This window comes from Rutilus rutilus (assembly GCF_951802725.1).
Source record: "Rutilus rutilus genome assembly, chromosome: 15".
NCBI lineage: Eukaryota > Metazoa > Chordata > Actinopteri > Cypriniformes > Leuciscidae > Rutilus > Rutilus rutilus.
This window is the reverse complement of record NC_140220.1, coordinates 6421260-6442402: the sequence shown is the minus strand read 5'-3', so window position 1 is coordinate 6442402 and position 21143 is coordinate 6421260. Positions and strand designations below refer to the sequence as shown.

At 36.9% G+C, this 21143-nt stretch overlaps 1 protein-coding gene across 1 annotated transcript in view; it reads right to left on the bottom strand.

Annotated features, from left to right (window-relative positions):
* The window catches only part of klhl29 (kelch like family member 29), a 270850-nt gene that overhangs the window by 4349 nt on the left and 245358 nt on the right, over positions 1-21143 (bottom strand). Inside the window, exon 12 of the mRNA XM_084432701.1 lies at positions 3727-3920. Coding sequence (XP_084288827.1) covers positions 3727-3920 — 194 coding nt within the window. The remainder of the gene's footprint in view (positions 1-3726; positions 3921-21143) is intronic.

Here is a 21143-nt window from a genome sequence, read left to right as displayed (position 1 = left end):
ATGTATGAATGTACATTTAAATAGTTTATTAATCATTTACTTACACATTCGACGTGATCTTATGAACCACTGACAACTCCTGAGTAATTGGATGTAAATAATGCATTACTTCATTTAGAAAGGATAAATGATCATTAATAAAGTATGGAATTATTAAACACATTATAGATATGCTTATAAATCAAGAATAAAGCATTTATAGCTGTATTTATAAACTGCTTATTAATGTCTATTAATGCCTTATAAATTAAAATTAAATATACGAGCTTGAGAAAAATGATCATTCTAGAAGAACATTTCAGATGGCACTTAGAGGCTTTTGCATCTGAACTCTTCATACACACACACACACACACACACACACACACACACACACACACACACACACACACACACACACACACACACACACACACACACACACACATATATATATGAAGACTTCAGATGCAAAAGCCTATAAGTCTGTCTAATGTTTTTCTTTAATATTAACATTTTACATTTTCATAACATTTTACACATAACATGTGTGTGTGTGTGTGTATATATATATATATATATATATATATATATATATATATATATATATATATACAGTACCAGTCAAAAGTTTGGAAACATTACTATTTTTAATGCTTTTGCAAGAAGTCTCTTATGCTCATCAAGCCTGCAGTTAAAAAAAAAAAAAAAAAACAGTAATATTATGAAATATTATTACAATTTAAAATAATGGTTCTCTTTTTTAATATACTTTAAAATGTAATTTATTTTTGTGATGCAAAGCTGAATTTTCATCAGCAAGCACTCCAGTCTTTGGTGTCTTATGATCCTTCAGAAATCATTCTAATATGATAATTTGATACTCAGTTATTATCAATGATGGAAACAGTTGTGCTGTTTAATATATTTTTTTTTGGAATACTTTTTTCAGGATTCATTGATGAGTAAAACGTTAACAGCATTTATTCAAAATAAAAACATTTCTAACAATATAAATCGTTACCATCACCTTTTATCAATTTAACGCATTCTTGTTGAATTAAAGTACTAATTTCTTTAAAAAAAAAAAGTTATTGTTCCCAAACTTTTGAACGGTAGTGTATATTGTTACAAAAGATTTCTATTCTAAATAAATACAGTTCTTTTTAACTTTTTATTCAGCAAATAATCCTGAAAAAAGTATCTCAGGTTATAAAAAAATATTAAGCAGCACAACTGTCTAGAGCCCTGCACGGGCCTCAAATCTAGGCCCGAGCCCGGCCCTGGCCCGAGACGCTCAGGCCCTAGCCCGACCCGTGTCCGACAGCTCATCAGAATTATAAGCCCGAGTCCGACCCGAGCCCGGGTTTTTTTTTTTTTTTTTTTTTTTTACAGCGGCAGCCTGCCCTATTTGCAGCCATTAAAATATGTCCGTTTTGTTAGTTATGTTTCTTTTCGTTTCATTTCTTTATTAAGTTAATTTAGACAAATGTTTGGAGCATTAAAAAAAAAAAAAAAAAGTAATAAAAACTCAGTGAGTGTTTTAGCGCAATTTTCTGACGTCATGGGATCACAACACAAAGAGATAGTAAATCTTTTCCTGGATTTTTTTTGTGCGTTCCCGAGATTAGACCTTCCTTAACATAATGCCGAAAACCCGAAGTCTCTAGGTGGTCTGGTTGAGGAGTAGATAGAAGTGCAAGATTGGTGCGCACAGACAGAACAGAAATCATGAGTTAACAATCGCAATTTTGTCCGGTGGAAAATTGCGCTAAAAATTACGACCTAAGCAGCCAAGCCAACAGCGAGTAAAACATGTTTGATCAATTTAGCCTCTCAAATCAACGCTAATACTTTACTTGGCAACAATAAAATCCATAGATATAAAACACTTCAAGCATATCACACAGACAGTTAGTTTAATGTTTATTTATTAAACCACAGTGAGTAATTTTTTTTTAAATACTGAGGCAGGCTCAGGCTGCTCGCAACAGCGCTCGCAAACGAAACGAGCAATAGAGCAAATTAAATAAAAAAAAATCAAAAACAAACTTGCAGGTTATCTTACCTCAAAAATGCACCACAGAACATGGCCATTCTTTTTTTCCAGTAGTTTCCAACAGTTAAACGAAAATAAAGTCCAATCAAACGAAAAACGAAAAACATCAGTAGCCTAGTTTCCAACAGTTAAACGAAAATAAAGTCCAATCAAACGAAAAGTTAGAACAGTCTCTTACAGAGCATCGTGGAGAAAAAGAATAGCATCCACAGTGGGAGATTTTAACCCAGTCCTCTCTTCTATCACTCTGCGATTTTTCTCTTAATATTCTGCATTATTTGCAAGTGAGGTGAATCGTTGGTTGCGCTGACTGGAAACCTTCTGTGTGTGCGCGTGCTTGCGTGCGTGAGACTGTCATGTCAATCATATGTCAGTGTAATTATAAGATTATGAAAGTTATGAGGTTATTATGTCTTTCTATGTTTGTTCTTCTATCGTCGACGTCAACTTCTCATATTTTTTTAATTAATGTCTAAAAATATAAAAAGAAGGATAACCCAAAAAAGGCCCGAGGCCCGGCCCGCATGTGAACTATGACGTGAAAATTGGCCCGAAGCCCGGCCCTAGGGGCGTAAAAAAGTCGGGGCCCGTCGGGCTCGGGCTGAAATGCAGGGCTCTACAACTGTCTCCAACATTGATCATAAATCAGCATATTAGAATGATTTCTGAAGGATCATAAGACACCAAAGACTGGAGTACTTGCTGATGAAAATTCAGCTTTGCATCACAAAAATAAATTACATTTTAAAGTATATTAAAAAAGAGAACCATTATTTTAAATTGTCATAATATTTCATAATATTACTGGTTTTTTTTGTTGTTTTTTTTTACTGCAGGCTTGATGAGCATAAGAGACTTCTTTCAAAAGCATTAAAAATAGTAGTGTTTCCAAACTTTTGACTGGTACTGTATATATATATATATATATATATATATATATATATATATATTATATATTAAGTTAAATGTATTAGTGTATAAAGAAATTAAAGTGAACAGATTAATAAATGCATTAAAAGCATTGCTGTTCACTATTGTTTTACATTAGCTATTGCATTAAATATATTTTTACGTATACAACCTTATTGTACAGTATTACCGCTGCATCTCCAGTGCCATTAAATATACAATTGAGTATAATGGATATAAAAGGTCTAATTTTAGTTAGCTATTTCATATGATCTCAAAACAGTGATGAACTCTGTGCTGTCTGTGACAGCTATAAACATACTTGTATATGAACAATCATTGCAACTATTAGAGATGATCATGGGAAGACGAGGATCTCTGATTAAAGATTGGACAAATGAAAAATAATCCATGTTTATCTGTTCCACGTACTGCATGCAACTTAATTTAATTACCAAGTTAATGTAGTTTATGAAGTGGCTTTTATGATGCCATAGCACAGCAATCGCTGAGATAATTGAAGCCTGAAAAACCTCCTACTGCAAGTAAAGATGTTGAGTCCCACTCTGCCATCTCAGTCCTGCTGTTCTTCTGCTCCGATTGAGCCCATGAGCAAAGCAAACTACCTCATAAAAGCCTTTCAAGAAGCCAGAGCACATATACAGAACCACCTTCTGGCGCCGTGTTGACAAATACTCGGTTTTAAATTGTCTTTGGGTGGAAATTCAGATGCACAAATGAACAATTTCCATTAGTAAATTCCCAAATGATCTACTTACCGATCATGGGGGACTCTATAAAGCTCCAGGTGTTGGTCTGCGGGACGTAAGACTGCAGAACACCAGCTGAGCGCCCAGCCTCGTTCACACCGCCGAACACGAAGATCTTTCCTCCGCATACGGTGGCAGCTGCCGAATGAACAGGCTTGGGAAGCGGCGACACTGTCTCCCACTGATTTGTGATGGTGTCGTACCTGAAGGAAACAGAAGGGACGCGTTGCTGATATTGGTATAGTTTTAGTACCAACAGAAATGTGTCCCAAAAAAGGCCCAGGATTTGCAGATGTGAGTGCTTTATTGTGAACAGGACGCATATAAAAACAACACTATATGCAAGGTTTCTCTCTCTCTCATTAACCATTTCAGTTGTATCTGACTCTTGGTGATTGTACGGCCATCTGTTGCTGTAGATCAATGCTCTATGCAAGAGATCGACCATGAATTTTCCAGGCAATGATTTTTCCTGGGGTATGTTGGTATGTATGTACTATTATATCTTTCCCCAAACCTCCCCATTACATGGCTCAGGACTCACACACACACACCTATGTATAATTTAGTGTCTCCAATTCACCTAAACTGCATTTTTTTTGGATTGTGGGGAAACCGGAGCACCCGGAGGAAACCCAAGCGACACACAGAAAGGCCGGGACTGGAACCGGAGACCTTCTTGCTGTGAGACAACAGTGCGACCCACTGAGCCACTGTAAGATGGCGAGTTACAAACTGCAGTTGCATGATATCAGCAGGGTTGTGCAAAATTCAGAATTGAACACTAATGAATTGGCTCTCTTTCAATTCATTAGTGTAAATTAGTGAACTGGCCAGAGTTGGATTGCAATTAAAAGATATGCATTCTGGGATTCTCACATGATGCATTCTGGGAAATTAAGTGCTTTTCCACCCTGGTCAACACATTTTAAGTAAACAGAAATAGAAATTATATATTTACCAGAAGTTAAATTAAAAATGATTATCTACATTTACATTTAGTCATTTAGCAGACGCTTTGATCTATCAATTCGATAGATTGATTGATCTATCAATCAGAATAGACGCTATTATCTATCAATACATTTTTTTTTTTAAATATGATGGAATTTATAAACAGAAGTTAATGCTAAAAAAAATGATGAAATATATAGGCTAAATAGGTGGTTTTTCAAACATCCATCCATCCAACCATCTATCCATCCATCCATCCATCCATCCAACCAACCATCCATCTGTCCATCCATCCATCTGTCCATCCATCCATCTGTCCATCCATCCAACCATCCATCCAACCATCATCCATCCATCTGTCCATCCATCCATCCATCTGTCCATCCATCCATCTGTCCATCCAACCAACCATCCATCCATCCATCCATCTGTCCATCCATCCAACCATCCATCCAACCATCCATCCATCCATCCATCTGTCCATCCATCCAACCATCCATCCAACCAACCATCTAACATTGGCAACATTCAAACTGCATTTCTAGTTAAAAACTAGTTCATCAATGTGAATTTCAATTCATTTTGATTCTATTCCAATCCGATCTCACGGCAATTCGTATTGTATTTTACAAGGTGGCTAATTCGTAGGAATGACCTACCCCTGACCCCGCCCCTAAACCTATACCCATCACTGGGGTTTAGACAAATTAGCCACCTTTTACTCACTCGTACGAATTGGTCGTGAGATAGCGTTGTTCTATTCATATTCAAAAGCAATTCTGCATCCTGTTTGCTACCTCAATTAAAATTTAAGTTCAATTTAAAATCCATTCAGTTTGGAATGTTGCACAAGCCTTGATATCATGAAATGTCTAATGAAACGGCCCTTCTGTTAATGAGTCACGCACACTTCCACGTACAACCCAGCAGAGCCCTCCGACCATACGGTGGAACACGGTTCCTCATGTCATGTTCTGCCATGAGACTCATGAACAGAGAGCAGTCCATCTGGAGAGCTCATCCTCAGCCATTGTTCTCAGGATCAGTAATCAGGCCTCCGTCGCTCCTAATAGCTCTCGCTGACAACTGAGAGAAGATCCACCAACACGCGCTACAGCTTCAGCCTGCGTCTGAAGCCGCTGAAAAGGTCACCGCCATCGGCTGAGTCAGCTTCAGGGAACGTCTCGAGAACAGTATCGGACAATGGTTGGCGTTTAGGAAAATGCTTTAGCTCTTGCGGCTATTGATTAACTATGCAATGAATCAAACATCTGAGGACATGGAACACAATTACGAAGCGAATGTAACTGATTACTAACCGCAGATACTTTCTGTATGATAAATGCTTGAACAGCTTTGCCAATATTTCAATTCACTGCAGGCAACATTAGTGGAGGTATAAAGATGATGAGAAAAAGAATACAGCAGACAGGAAGAGAAGCCTTGGGCTACAAATACATTAGCACAGCAAGCACAAATCGACTGAGACCACCGCAGCCATCAAATAATGCAAAAAGTCTGCAAGTAATGACAAGTGACTCAACTATCTTGAGTTTACCTCTGACAAGTCTTAAAGTGCACACTTCAATAAGATTATTGTCTCCAGTGTTTTGACACACAAAAAAAACATGCTTATTTGTTGTCTGTGATTTACTATTGTAGTTGCTGAACATTTGTTATATATGTCGGCACTGTGGTTTTTTTACTCCATTACCTCTCCGCATAACATGTAATTACCATAACATCAACTTTGAGTCCTTGAATATTGTACACCTTTTTACACCAACTTTTTTTTAAGGCATTAGATGTATAAATCCAATGTTTTCCCTTGTTAGAACAATTCGAAATGTTTGACAGACTATTATCTATCATAATAAGAAAACACCAAAAGTAGCTAGATTAAAACACATCGAATGTCTCTATAAGCCTTTAAAAGGAGATCTTTGGCCAGACGTCTTGACCTTCTCAACTACAATTGAAACAATGGTTTAATAATATTTTGCAGTGTCCTTGTTACATATGTTACATGTACTTAAGTACCACAGCAATAACAGTAAATTATGCATAACTACATCCAAGTACATGTTGTTAATTTATATTAATCAGTACTTTAATATATAATTACAATGACACTTTAAAATAAAGTGTAACCCAAGTTTCATATGTCAGAACTTTTTTTTTAACTTAATTTTAGTTACCAATAGCAATAACATAATACATAATAGAAATAATGAATTGTCATTGAATGAATGTCATATTTTAATTTATACACAGATTTTAGTGCTGACACATAAAACAGCTCATACAATTGGTTTAGTTGGACCTCATGAGGGTTGATGATCACTTCAAGCACCTCATTTAATTAATATCTGTTTTAAAAAAAAAATGAGTTTTGGGCTCTATTTTAGTAGTTTATTCGTGGAAAGAAAAAGAAAAAAATCCTCTGAAGAAATGAAGTCTTAATTACTCTTAATTAAGAGTCTTAACACTCTTGATTGTGAAAAATACAGTAAAACAGTAAGTGAAAGATTATTACAATTTAATTTGTAATAATTCCATTTGAATATATTTTAAATTACATTTTTTCATGATTACTCCAGTCTTCAGTGTCACATGATCCTTCAGAAATCATTCTAATATGCTGATTTGATACTCAAGAAACATTTCTGAGTATTATCAATGAAGGTATTTTTGAGCAAAACCATGATTCTTTGATGAATAGAGTGTCTTTACTGTCACTTTTGATCAATTTAATGCATCATTGATTAATAAAAGTATACATTTCTTTAAAAAAAAATCTTACCGACCCCAAACTTGTGAATGGTAGTGTATATAGTTCAAATATAATCCAAGTTAAAACACAATATTGATCAGCTTCATAGCTCGACCTTTACAGGCCTGTGCGCTATAGAGACGACTATGAAGGGAAAGCAATGGGAGTGAGATGGAGTGAACAAGGTATGAAGCACATAATGAGACCATATCCTCTATCGATGTTATCCGGTTGGATGCGCCGGGCCCGACCGGCATATAGAGGCGATCTGTTCTCTATGATGATATCATCAGTGCTCCTGTAATTATAAGAGCTACTGTACTGTGACCCACATTCACCTCCTCACAATCCACACTCTATTTAATCACATGAGAGCCGGAGGGGAGGGGGAGGTTCTGATTGGCTGCTTTGATAACCTGTGGGCCACTGGGAACCAATGAGTTCAGTCGGAGGAAGACGGCGATACGCATCCAGCGATGAGGGCTGTTCAGAGACATGAATAGAAAATCTCCTCTTGCTCGCTCTGATAAAGCCAGTGACTTTGAATTACGGCGAAAGTGTGGGACGACACTTCTTAGCTTCTTCCGTCCTTGACAAACCAGCTTATCTCTCGCCCCTCTCAGGTGTTTTCACACAACACAGTTTCAGTCAAGGGTCAAGTTCATTTCACTTGCCATGCCAGCGGCATAAACACGCCAACGTTTCCATTGCACAACGAGGACTGGAATCAATATGTCAAGAGTGTCTGTTGTGCAGCATTAACCAAACGATCAGATTTTACACATCAATCATCATAACCGCTCCTTGAAATCTCTCCAGTGCCGGACACACACCTGCAACTTGCAAATTGAATTCTTTGTTAATGTGCCATGGTGATACATTTCATTAGCCTGTTGGGGGGAAATGTTTATTGTGATGACCAGTAGTAGTGTTTGCCAAACCAAGCATCCTCATAAGGTTAGGGGTTTAACAACTCCTATCTCATCCTGTACTATTTTGGGGGACATAAATGATACCTTGCTTATGCAGCTATAGTAAGAAACCACACAGAACACCTGCAACACTCTAGCAAGATCAGTGCTATTTTAGTGTTGTTTGTATGTTATTACGGTATTTATATATATATATATATATAACTATTTTAAAGGTTAATATACATTAAGCAATTTTTGTCCCTCTAAAAAAAAAAAAAAAAAAAAAAACTGCATGAATTTTGTGGAAGAACATTGTTTTGGTTGTGCTTTGGCTCTGTGTGACTGTGTGAATATGGTTATCCTGCTGCTCATAAAACATTCACTATAGGCTTAAGAGATAGAACCAGATAGAACCAGTTGGAAAGGATCTCAAGCTGACTAGCTGAAGACGTTACTGTAGCTTTAGCTATTAATAGACACATCACTTCCTTGAAAATAAATCCCAGAACAGCGTTACAGCAACCATAATGAAATGACCCTTCACAATAGATAATGCTTTACAGTCAACTCTGTTAGAGAGCTAAATATGGCAATTTATCTGTTCAATAAAATACCTCTCTCACCTGTTGAGGAATAATAATAACTCAATCTCTGCATCGCTCCACAAAATTTCACCTCAGTTCTCGCCATCTCCGAAAAGCCAAGGTAATGTTGATTCTTGTTTTATTACGAGCTGTCACTTTCTCTTTTTGCCAGCAGACTCTCCTCTGTTTGGCGTTTGTTTAAAACGTGATTCCCCAGAGGTTGGAGATTTAGCTTTCTCACTCGTTGTGACAACTAACTAACCTATGCCGCTCCCATACCATACACACATCAGAGTAGCCGAGCAACTTTTCTCTATTTACGGATATGACGAGACACACACGGGCGAGTGACGCATGTACGAAACAAAAACCAAAACAACAAAACGTTACATAGTGTGCCTTTAACAATAATACCACTGCTTAATATCAACAGAACACTTTAACATCTGCATAGCAACACTTGAAACCACACACTCTAGCATCGTGGTGGGAACTTTAATTAATAATTATCAACATATTTCATATTACTGCTGTTGCCATTTTATAAAAGAAATGAGCCCCGAGAGGCCATTATAATGATTTTACAGCATTTAAGAGCGTTTTCAGCTTCACGTCATGCCTAATTACACTCCTTTTCAGAAGCAAAATCACTGTAACACTGTCTCTCATTTATTGCTTTAATCCACATACAGTACATTCATGTAGGATTCAATACATTTAATAGTTTAAAAACTATTTCATTTAGACAATAAAAGCAGGATGCATCTCAACTTGCCAAGGATAACATAGTCTTCTTTTCATTGTGGTCTTTGTAATTATAAAATAATCATTGCCATCTGGCATGTAATACACAAATAACCAGACAGAAAACACTTTAAACTGCATCATAAAAGAAGTTTGTCTAACAAAAACATTTTTATATTTTAATTTATATTACTCTTTCATCAGAGATTAACGGTTTTGTGAATATATAAAACCACTTTTTTTGCACTTGTGGACAATTTTTTTCAGCAACTTTTATTTAATCATTTTAATCTGTGTTATTAATTTTAAATCTAAAATGTATTCTTAAATCAAGTTTCCAACTTAGTTTTAATTAGGAATTAAGCCTGCTCTGTGCACAGAAACTCTGCAGGCGTCCAAAAACTACTTTCAGCTCTTTTCTGAGAGGTAAATGCATTCAAATAGATGTATGTTTTTTGAAAAGAATACTTTGATGCCAGAATAAGACATACGCTCACCTTTGTGGCCCGTCACAATAAATAAACAGCATACGACGGACTTAATTTGCCGCCTGAATCTTGTTTCACGCAGGCTAAAGCGGTTTGTAATTGAGGTTACGGCCCCACACACAGACGTCACTGACGGCTTCTGCTTCACGCTGGATGTTCCTCACACGTACACGCCACTGCAATTAAACTTGTGTCTTTTTTATTTCAAGGTATTCAGCACAGGAAATGGGTTACGCATTAGCGTTCCTGCAGTGAAATGCGGTAATGCGAAAGCATTTGGATGCAGTGATGTCACAATCTCAGCGTGATTTACTGCAAAATCTTGCAGCGTTGTGTAAACAAGCCAGGTGATTTCTCTCTTTTTTAATTGTTTCTGTTTAGTTTCTGCTAAGAACGTCTTGTAAACCAGGAGGGGAAACGCTGGGTTGCATCAGAGCTCTCTGACAGGCTTCCCTGCATTTGAAAGCAGCAGACGGTTACAGTTACAAACGCTGTACCTGTCACCGGGATCAGAGGTTAATTGTCCGGGGACACTGCGGGATGACAGCAACGATCTTCAGCCACAGTTGTACTTCTTGGAGAACAGACTTGCCAATTCTCTTTGGAAAAGAGGTGACCTTTGCTTCTTGAGGTCTTTATAAAGGTCATCCAATTGGACACGTGGTCCAGTTTGTCAGTTTTGAGGAACTGCTGCGATACGAGCTATAAAGGATCTAAGAAACATGAATGCCAGGCCTTGCTAGATATGCAATTGTTTGAGACTATTAGTGTCCAGTTAAATACTGCCACTTTGAATACGGGAGTGGTTCTAGGATGTTTGATCTGACTACAATATTGATAACAAATTACAAACATCCAAAAATAATAACCCATGTGGGTAAAAACCAATTGTTAAGCACTCATCAGAGCTCATCACTTCACTTGTTATTCTGATATAATCAAATAAATTAATATTTCTAACTGCATTTAGTAAACTGCATTTACTAAAACCAAAATATGTATCAAAATATAGGCCTATATCTAAACGAAAACGCATATCTAAAATATGTAAACATGCACAGCAGAATAATTAAAAAAGGGAAAAAATATATGTTCAAGAATCATTTTGGAATCAGATCGTGACTCTTGGAATGGGATCAAATCAAAAGGTACCTAAACAAACTAAACAGAAATATGTCCATAAGATAAAAATGAATTAATCAAAACTTGCTGGAGCCAACTAAAAGCAAACTGTGAAGTACATCTGAAAAAAAAAAACAAGGATATCAACCTTGGCACAGAATGTCTCTGAACATTTTAATTAGGATGTGTGTTATCTGGTGCGCTGCTAATAACTTCATCGCCGTCTGTAAATTAATTATTTAGAGCTTCTACACTTTGGTCAAGAATATTGACAGAAATCATTTTCCTATCAATAAATTAATAAGCTCTGGAGGGGGATGTCATTTCGGCTCATTTAAATCAACTTTTTGGTTCATATACATATATATAAGTTTATGTCTAAAATATTGAAAAGTACAAATGCAATGTAATGACAAAAGCAGCCTGAATGCATACATATTATGTGTCACACTGCAACTCGCGTAAGGAAGCAAATAACCTTCAGAATCAAGCAAGAACTACCTGTATCACATTGAACCCTTTCCTAAGAAAGCATAAACCTGATCATTTGCCAGAAAAATGTTTCAAGAACATATTCAAACGTTGGCTGTTATTGATTTTAGTGGCCAGAGATACTCAAGGACACCGCACATTCGGAAAGAAGAAACACTGATATAAACACACGAGGTCATGAAGCCAGCGTTATCATCAATACACCGATGAGCCGAAACATTATGACCGAATATGCTGTTGGTCCTCCGTGTGCTTCTAAAACAGCACCGACCTGCCGAGGCATGGACTCTAGCCTGAAGGTGTCCTGTGGTTTCTGGCACCAAGACGTCAGCAGCAGATCCTTCAAGTCCTGTACGCTGAGGTGGATTGAACTTGTTGGTCCAGCACATCCCACAGATGCATGATCTCATGTTCCTCAAACCATTCCTGAACAATGTATGCAATGTGACAGTGTGATTATCCTGCTGAAATAGGCTACTTCTCCCAGAGAACACCATTGTCATGGTCTGCAACATTGTTTAGATACTGTAGGTGGCATGTGTCAAATATACGTCCACATGAACTGGGCTGGTTTCCAAACAGAACATTGCCCAGAGCGTCACACACACTCCACCGTCGTCCCACAGTCCATCCTGGTGCATCACTTCCCCAGGTAAACGGTGCACACGTACACATGATGTATAAGAAAATGGGACTCATCGGACCACTCTGATTGGTCTATGGCTACACAGCAGGGTGTTGTGACACATTCCTCCCATAACCATTATCAATTTTGTGTGACTTGTGCCACAGTAGACCTTCTGTTGGCTCGGACCAGACGGGATAGCCTTCGTTGCCCTCGTGCATTAATGAGCCTTGGGCGCCCAACACCCTGTTTGTTGGACACTGTTGGTAAATTCTCATCACTGCTAACCGAGAGCAACACACAAACCTTGTAGTTTCAGAGATACTCTGACCCAGTCGCCTTGCCATAACAATTTGCTGCTTGTCAAAGTCGCTCAGGTCTTTATTTCTGCCCATTTCTCCTGCATCCAACATGTTGATTACGAGAACTGATTGTTTGCTGAGAACTATGAGAACTGATTGTCCCCTGATGGAGTTCCTTGCCACTGTCGCCTTTGTCTTTTGGCTTGCTTAGTTGGGGACATTTAGTATTCAATAATATTATTGACCTGCCTTCATTGACACTATTATATGAGAACTGAACTGAGCTGGACGATGACATAACCTTTTTCTCCCGAGCAGCCATATATATAAATGAACTAAATTAATAACTTTTTTAAAACAAAAATGAACCATCACTGAACTTACTTAAGCTGGACTATGATGCTATTTTCTTCTAGATCTGCTGTACAGCAGGAACAAACTTTGTTGCATTATTTTCCTGTTAACACTGTAAAGCTGCTTTGAAACAATCTGTATTGTAAAAAGCGCTATATATAAATAAAGGTGACTTGACTTGACTTAACTTACCATCTAATCTAACCAGACCTTAATATGTGGCCTTGTTAGGAGATAATCAATGATAGATGCTTCGCCCGTGACTGGTCATAATGCTTTGGCTCATCATTGTACTGTACATTATAAAACTAAAATCTGCTTTTTAGTTTTGTTTGCAGTATGCATCAGATGTTCAGGCCATCAAACATTACCTGCTCTTAAAGGGTCGGTACAATCAGCCCAAACAGATATGACTAGTAATCTCCCTGACCTCACCGGTTTGTGATGTGGCTCTTCTAGGCTTCCAGTGGCGTGTGCAAACACTGTATCGGTTCTCAATCTCGCTCTATCACTGCAGAGGGCACCTTGAGCCTCCATCAGGAGAACTCTGCACAGCACTCGGACTTAATTGGATTTGTGCATCACACACAAATTGTGACATTACAACTCGACGGCGGAGTAGGTCATCCGCCAATTACCAAAGCTCACGGCGTGAGCCGTCGCGGCCACCGAAGCTCGCCTAAGACTTCATTACCGGCCCGGAGCTTCCCTTTTCATTATGTGCTGAATGAAGCGGTGCTTACCATACACCAAACGTGCTGCTGTTCGACTCAGAGGACGGGGAAAAGAACAGCCTGGGACTGTGTGCGGTGTCTTTAATGAGTCTCAGAAATCTTTCAATGCTGCATGCCATCTGCTTTAAAGAAAGATACAGCTCCACATTACTGTGACTTTACATTTCAACTTTTCTCTTGATTTAATTTTACCATCCACCAATTCATCGCAGGCTGAAAATGTGAGTACATAATTTACAGTGGGAAAAATAAATTTAAATCAACAAAAAAAAAGACAAAATCTATCTATCTATCTATCTATCTATCTATCTATCTATCTATCTATCTATCTATCTATCTATCTATCTATCTATCTATCTTTACATAATGAATATATTTATCATGTACACGAGGGAGGGTCAGACTACCATTCTTACATTCTTCAACCATGTTGTGCTACAAATTAATTTAGTCATCACAACATGATAACCTACTACAGTATTAAAGAGAGATAAATACTTCTTTTCAAATCTGATTTATAATGCTCTGCTATTATAATAGTTGACATGTACATCAACAACTCACTCAAATACACTCTTAAAGGGAAAGTGCTCTAAAAGTGATGCATCTTTGGTCATAATCTGTAGCTGTCCCTGCTGTCATATACATCCACTGATGTACAGCTGCAATATCAATTCATTAAAATAAAAGTTACACTACCGTTCAAAAGTTTGGGGTTGGTAAGATTTCTTTATGTTTTTGAAAGAAGTCTCTAATGCGCACCAAGGATGCATTTATTTGATCAAAAATAAAGTAAAAAACTAAATAATGTGAAGTATTATTACATATTTACATGACTGTTTAATGTGTATAAAGTTCACAAGAATAACATTTATTTAATTATAAATGTCTCTACTGTAGTTTTTAATCAATTTATTACATGTATAAACAATTAATTTCCAAAAATGTATCCAAGTTTATCCAAAATTAAATTCCAAGACACCAAACTTTTGAATGGTACTGTATATTCACTTCTCATAAAGAAAACCTACCACACAATCACACGTAAAATCCTACACAAATTGAAACATGCCATTTAAGTAAATTCAAGCACTTGAGTAGGTCAACCAGAATCAAATCAGAGAATAATCTTATGCCAGAAAGTAGTAATTCAAAGTACTATTAAAATGTCTGAATGATTTATGAGTATTTTTAAACGTATATTCAGCTCTGACTTGTAATGAGCAGATACTCCACTACAGACCTGATCTCCAGAACCACACAGACTTCATAAAAACAGTACAATCTAATATCTCGTGACAACCTGCATATCTCCTGGAGAAAATTGTGGATATTCTTAATCTTTCCTGCGGTTTTGTTGTCTCACCCCCTGTTTCTCAAGCACAAGCCGTACTTCCGTCAGCTTTCCACAGCTCGAGGGGCCGAAGGAAAGCAGGAAGAAACAAGAGAAATGAGTTGCCTGCCGGTGCAACTTGGAAATCTCCCAAACCATCAGCGAGTCATTTATCTGGCTGATGGTACACAGTCTCGCTCAGACATCCATTACTTCCACCAACCTAATACCCTCCTTGGGTGTAGCCGAAATATATCCCTGTCAAAGCACACATGACTGGAGACGTGACCCCCGGGACGCCACGGCTGCTCTGGGGTCAGTGAGTATTCAGGGCACAGGCCTCTGTGAATGAGCTTGAGGTCCACCTTTGACAGAACACTGGAGCATGATGTTTAGCATGACGTTAAATGAAGCGTTTTATCAGATTTTAGTCCTTTTTTATGAAGTAAATTTCTCATTATTACTGAAGCAAAAGCTAAAAAGTTCCCACTTAACCTCTGTTAAAACTCAAGAAATTTGGCTTTCTGTGTTTCATGTGAAATGCACACTGATGAAAGCTTCATGTCGTAAAGTCACTGGGTGTTTTTGAGTTTGTTTAGAAGTTAGAAAGTAGTTGCTGGATCTGCCCAAATTTGAGAGGCTCATGGAGTCGAGTCTTATTAAAAGAGATTGACAAGCACTATAAATGTTTTAAAGTCCACCAAAATCCTTGAGCACAATTCCTTGAGTGTTTCGATGTCTACAGTATGTGAAGTATTCACTGTTTATCATCCTGGATGAAAGGAAACTTTGACCACAAAGTCAACAAAAACTATTATTGCTGTTGTTTGTGCCATGATTTCTAAGAGCCTTGAATCAGAATCAGCAACAGTATGCTAATATGGACAACAGATAAATTAAATGAAAACAAACAAATACATTTACAAAATTATAAATATGTATAAAACTAATAAAAAAATACAATATATTATTTCCCTTGCTCACCAAGACTGCATTTATTTGAACAGTAAAAACAGTAATATTATGAAATATTATTCAAATTTAAAATAACTTTAAAATAAATGTTTATATATTTTAAAATGTAATTTATTCCTGTGATCAAAGCTGAATTTCCAGTATCATTACTTCAATCTTCAGTGTCACATGATCCTTCAGAAATCAGTCTAATATGCTGATTTTCTGCTCAAGAAACATTTCAGATTATTATCAACGTTAAAAACAGTTACAATATTTTGGGGAAATTGTGATACTTTTTTTTATTTTTTCAAGATTCTTTGATGAATAGAAAGTTCAAAAGAACAACATTTATTTGAAACCTTAGAACATTATAAATGTCTTTACTGTCACTTTTGATCATTTTAATGCATCCTTTCTGAATAAAAGAATCAGTTTCTCACTGACCCCAAACTTTCGAACAGCAGTGTATATCAAATAAACGCTGTTATTTTCTATTTTCTTTTGTAATTTCTATAAAGCGCTATAAAAATAATGGTGACTATGGTTGCGAACAACTGCATTGAATCCACAACTAAAATGTTCTTTGTAATTTAGAATCTCACTTAAAAGAATAGGTCACTATTTTTTATAGTGTCATCATTTGATCAAGTTGTTCCAAACCTGTATAAGTTTCTTTATTCTGCTGAACACAAAGGAAGATATTTTGAAGAATGTCAGTAACCAAACATTTGATGGACCCCATTGACTTCCATAGTATTTTTTTTTTTCCTATAATGGAAGTCAATGAGGTCCATCAACTCTCTGGTTACCAACATTCTTAAAAAATATCTTCCTTTGTGTTCAGCAGAAGAAAGGAATTCAGGTTTGAAACAACTTGAGGGCGAGTAAATAATGATAGAATTTTCATTTAAGTTGGCCTAATACTCCTCCAATCAAAATCTAATCCCTAAAGAAACCTAAAAGTTCCTCTTTAGGGAAGCAGTGCAAACATATTCCATTAAGAGGTCCAGATTCTTCTCATTAGATACCACTAGGACTAAATATGCCCCTTTCTGAGATGATGGAAGAAGATGAAGCTTTTTCTGGCCACGAGCTCAGTGAAGTGAGTCGGATGGAGCGAGCCGTCCCGCTGAGCGAGCCGCTCCAGGAGTCTGGCTATCGAACGCTGCCCGCGGTCACGCTTGTGGAGCCGGTGCTGAGGAGGAACGGGAGCCGAGAGGTTTGTAATTAGAGAAGGGGTTTAGGGAGGTTTTGGCTCCTCTTCATACTCATTTTCCAAACCAGCAGAAGGAACGAGAGGCAGGGGACGGGCCTTTTAACTAGCGGGATAGATAAAGTTGGAGGAAGGGGGAGCGGGCGCAGCGGGTGATGGCGCTCTGAAGATTCGTAATCCCATCGCGTGCTGGATTATCACAGCGGGGTGTGAGGAACGCCCATCACGCCCCCTACAGCCATCATTACGTGCACACACACTCTCACACACCAGCGGCAGATTTCAACTTTTCCGTTAAGGTGCAATGCTTGCCCCCTGGAATTTCTTTTCTTTTCTTTTTTCTTCATAAGGGCGATTTTATAATTACCTTATTAAATGCATCTCTGTTGTCTTGCATGACAAATACTTATATTGAAACAATTATTTCTGTAACACTTCACAATAAAGTTTCATTAGTATAACATTAGTTAATGTATTAACTAACATGAACTAACCATGAGCAGTACATTTGTTACTGTATTTGTTCATCTTTGTTAATGTTAGTTAATAAAAATACAGCTGTACATTGTTTGTTCATGTTTCTTCACAAGTTCATTAACTAATGTTAACCAGTGATGGGAATAACGGCGTTATAAATAAACGGCGTTATTTTTTTCAGTAACGAGTAATCAAACTAATTACTGTTTCCTCCGTTACAACTCCGTTACCGTTACTGTCAATAAAATACTATAATTGAGCTCACTGAAGCGTTTTTATCCGAGTAGGCTCTCTCTCTCTCAGCCATAGGAGCTGCAAAGTTTTTTCTCTGGTGTGTGTGTGTGTGTGTGTGTGTGTGTGTGTGTGTGTTTATGAGGCACCAGACTGGACAAAAGCGAGGCGAACGCCGCGAGCGAGCGCGCTCGACAGTGCGCGAGAGAGACCGAGTGTGTCCGAGCATAATTACTTTATAAATTACACATTTCAGCATTAGAATAATCTCTGTTGCATATTGGTATCATATGCAATGTTTTAATTAGTTTATATAACATAAACTCCAAAATAACTCGCAGGGAACGTTCAAAGAAAACATCTTTGTTTGACCGGTTGTGAACACGTGCGGCAAACACGACTAGAATTTGGCTAAAATAACCTCTGATGATGACGTTCTCTGTAGGTTATAAAAATAAATCCCCAAAAGATTATATTTTATTAGTATTATTTATGTTGGTACATTGTTCAGTATTATATTGAGAGCACTTCTTGTTAAACTTACTATTGTGAGGAAGAAAATATTTCACAAGTAGGCTACACAGTATGTCTACCAGTTGTAAAGGTGTGCGAGTTTTATCATTTTAATTATATGCACTAGTGTATGTATATTTATTTATTTTTGGTACATTTCTTAAGAAGCATAATTTATTTTTAGACTTATGTGTTGGTCAGTTGTGGTCTGTGCAATAAATATTAAAAGTTCTAAACCATCTATTGTGTTTTGTTGTTCCTCTATAGTAATGATAATATTTTAATATTTAAGTTAATAGGTGTCTCTCACATTGTCCCACAGCAACATTAAAATAGTGTAGATTAGTGTACAATGTTTTATAATAATAAGATGTTCTATTTAGTGTCCATTTCATTCATTTAACATTTCATATTGGGGGTATCCAAAAAATTTCGCACAAGTAACGCAATAGTTATTTTCCCTGGTAATTAGTTACTTTTGTAATGATGTAATTCAGTTACTAACGCAGTTACTTTTTGTGAGAAGTAACTAGTAACTATAACTAATTACTTTTTTAAAGTAACTTACCCAACACTGATGTTAACAAATACTGTACAACTTTTGATTTGAATAATGTATTAGTAAATGTTGAAATTAACATTAACAAAGATGAATAAATGCTGTAGAAGTGCAGTTATTAGTTCATGTTAACTAATGAAACCTTATTGTGAAGTGTTACCATTATTTCAATCAATCATAATACTAACTAAATAAATAACTTTTTATCAACATCAACAAAAAACACATATACTGCAAAGGTGGAACAGAAGCTGAATCTGACATGGCATTATTATTTACACAGACAATTAAATAAGCTGGCACATGTATTTTTAGACAACAATTGCCTGAAGTAAAATAAAAAAAAAACAGGAATGCATTACACGGTAAAAATCATTGTCAATTATGCTCTTGATACTGTAATAATGATTACTAATGCAGATTCACAGAATACATGTTTGGGGAAACATATAAAAATCAAGACTTCACATTTGTTGTCTTAGCAGCTTGACGGATATTTGGTCAGGACCCCTCGGGGCCACTTTTTAACGCACAGGGTACTTCATTGCTTTCAATGAGAATGAGCATTTAAACAGCCATAATCATTTTATTTCCATTTATTTGTTAATTTACACTATTTAGACATATTTGAGCATGTAACCCAACCCCTAAACCTAGCCATTTAATATAAAACACAGGATATAACAGGCAGATAAGACTACAATCACAATTTTTTCAAAAAGTACAAATATTTCAAGTTTCAAGGTGTGTGAGGAACAGAAAAGCATTCCCACCTGAGGAAGCATTGCGTCAGCTTTCATTGTGAAATAGCACTGGCTCTCATGTGTCTTGTAAACGACTGCGTCATGCTCAGGTGTACAGACAGAGCGGGATGTTTTTCAGCGATTAAAACCTTAACCCTCTGGGGTCTGAGGGTGTTTTTGGGCCAGTTTTTGACATGCCCTGCATGACATTTGTGCTTTTACACATATCATTACATTGTATTCAGCACAAACAATAGAATGTGAGCAACATGTTTGTATTTTTGAGAAAATGAAGTTTATGCGTGGTTATTCCACTCTGTTCATCATATAAATATAAATATATAAATCTTCCGAAGACTTGGAATGCAACACGAGTGCTTGTAATACTTTTATACAGTTATTTTTTGGTCAGTTTTTGTGATAAATGCCTGTGACTGCACTTTTATTGACCTGTTATGTGTTTTATATTGTTGAGAAGTGGAAAGGTTTAGGGTAGGGGTGGGGTGGGGTTAGGTGCTCCAAAATATCTATGAAATGATAAATATTTATAAAATCATTTCTACTTTTACAAATTCAAAGAATTACATGCACCTTGATCTGACGTATATGACAAACAACTGAACACAATGAAGTGCACATCGAAAAATAAAGCTTTAAAAAAGTGATGCCAAGGAGTACTGACCAAACGTAAATATGTGACGAGTTGGGAGTGAGAACGTGTTGCACTTTCTATAATTAATTTACAGTTTGAGTAACCATTTTGTTTTTCATGCTGCTAAGACAACAAATGTGAAGTCTTGATGCGTAACAAAGCAATAAAGGTAGCACTTTATTTTACAGTCCTGTTTTGCATGTACATAGTATGTACTTATTATATAACTAGGTAATAAATAGGTAATAACCCTGAACCTAACCCATGTAGATACCTTATATTACCCAGTAATTTCTTAGGCAAGTACACTGTGAGTACACATAAGTGCACATACTCTAAAACAGGCATGAAAACAGGTCAGGGGGGGAAACAGCCCCCCCCCCCCCCCCCCCAAAATAAAAAATAAATTAAATAAATGTAATGAGTGAGTAGGAAGGCGTGAGAGTTAACACGAACAGATGAAATAAGTACAAAATTCTCACTTATTAATAGAATTGAACTATACTCCACAGTGATGAATCCCGCCCCAAAAAGCTGTAAGCCGCATTGGCATAGTAATACCAGTATTTCTCACAGGATTTTTTGGATCACTGTGGTGAGTGGACCTCTGCCACGCTAGGGGGGTTTGGGGGCATGCTCCCCCGTCAGAAAATTTTGTGCTT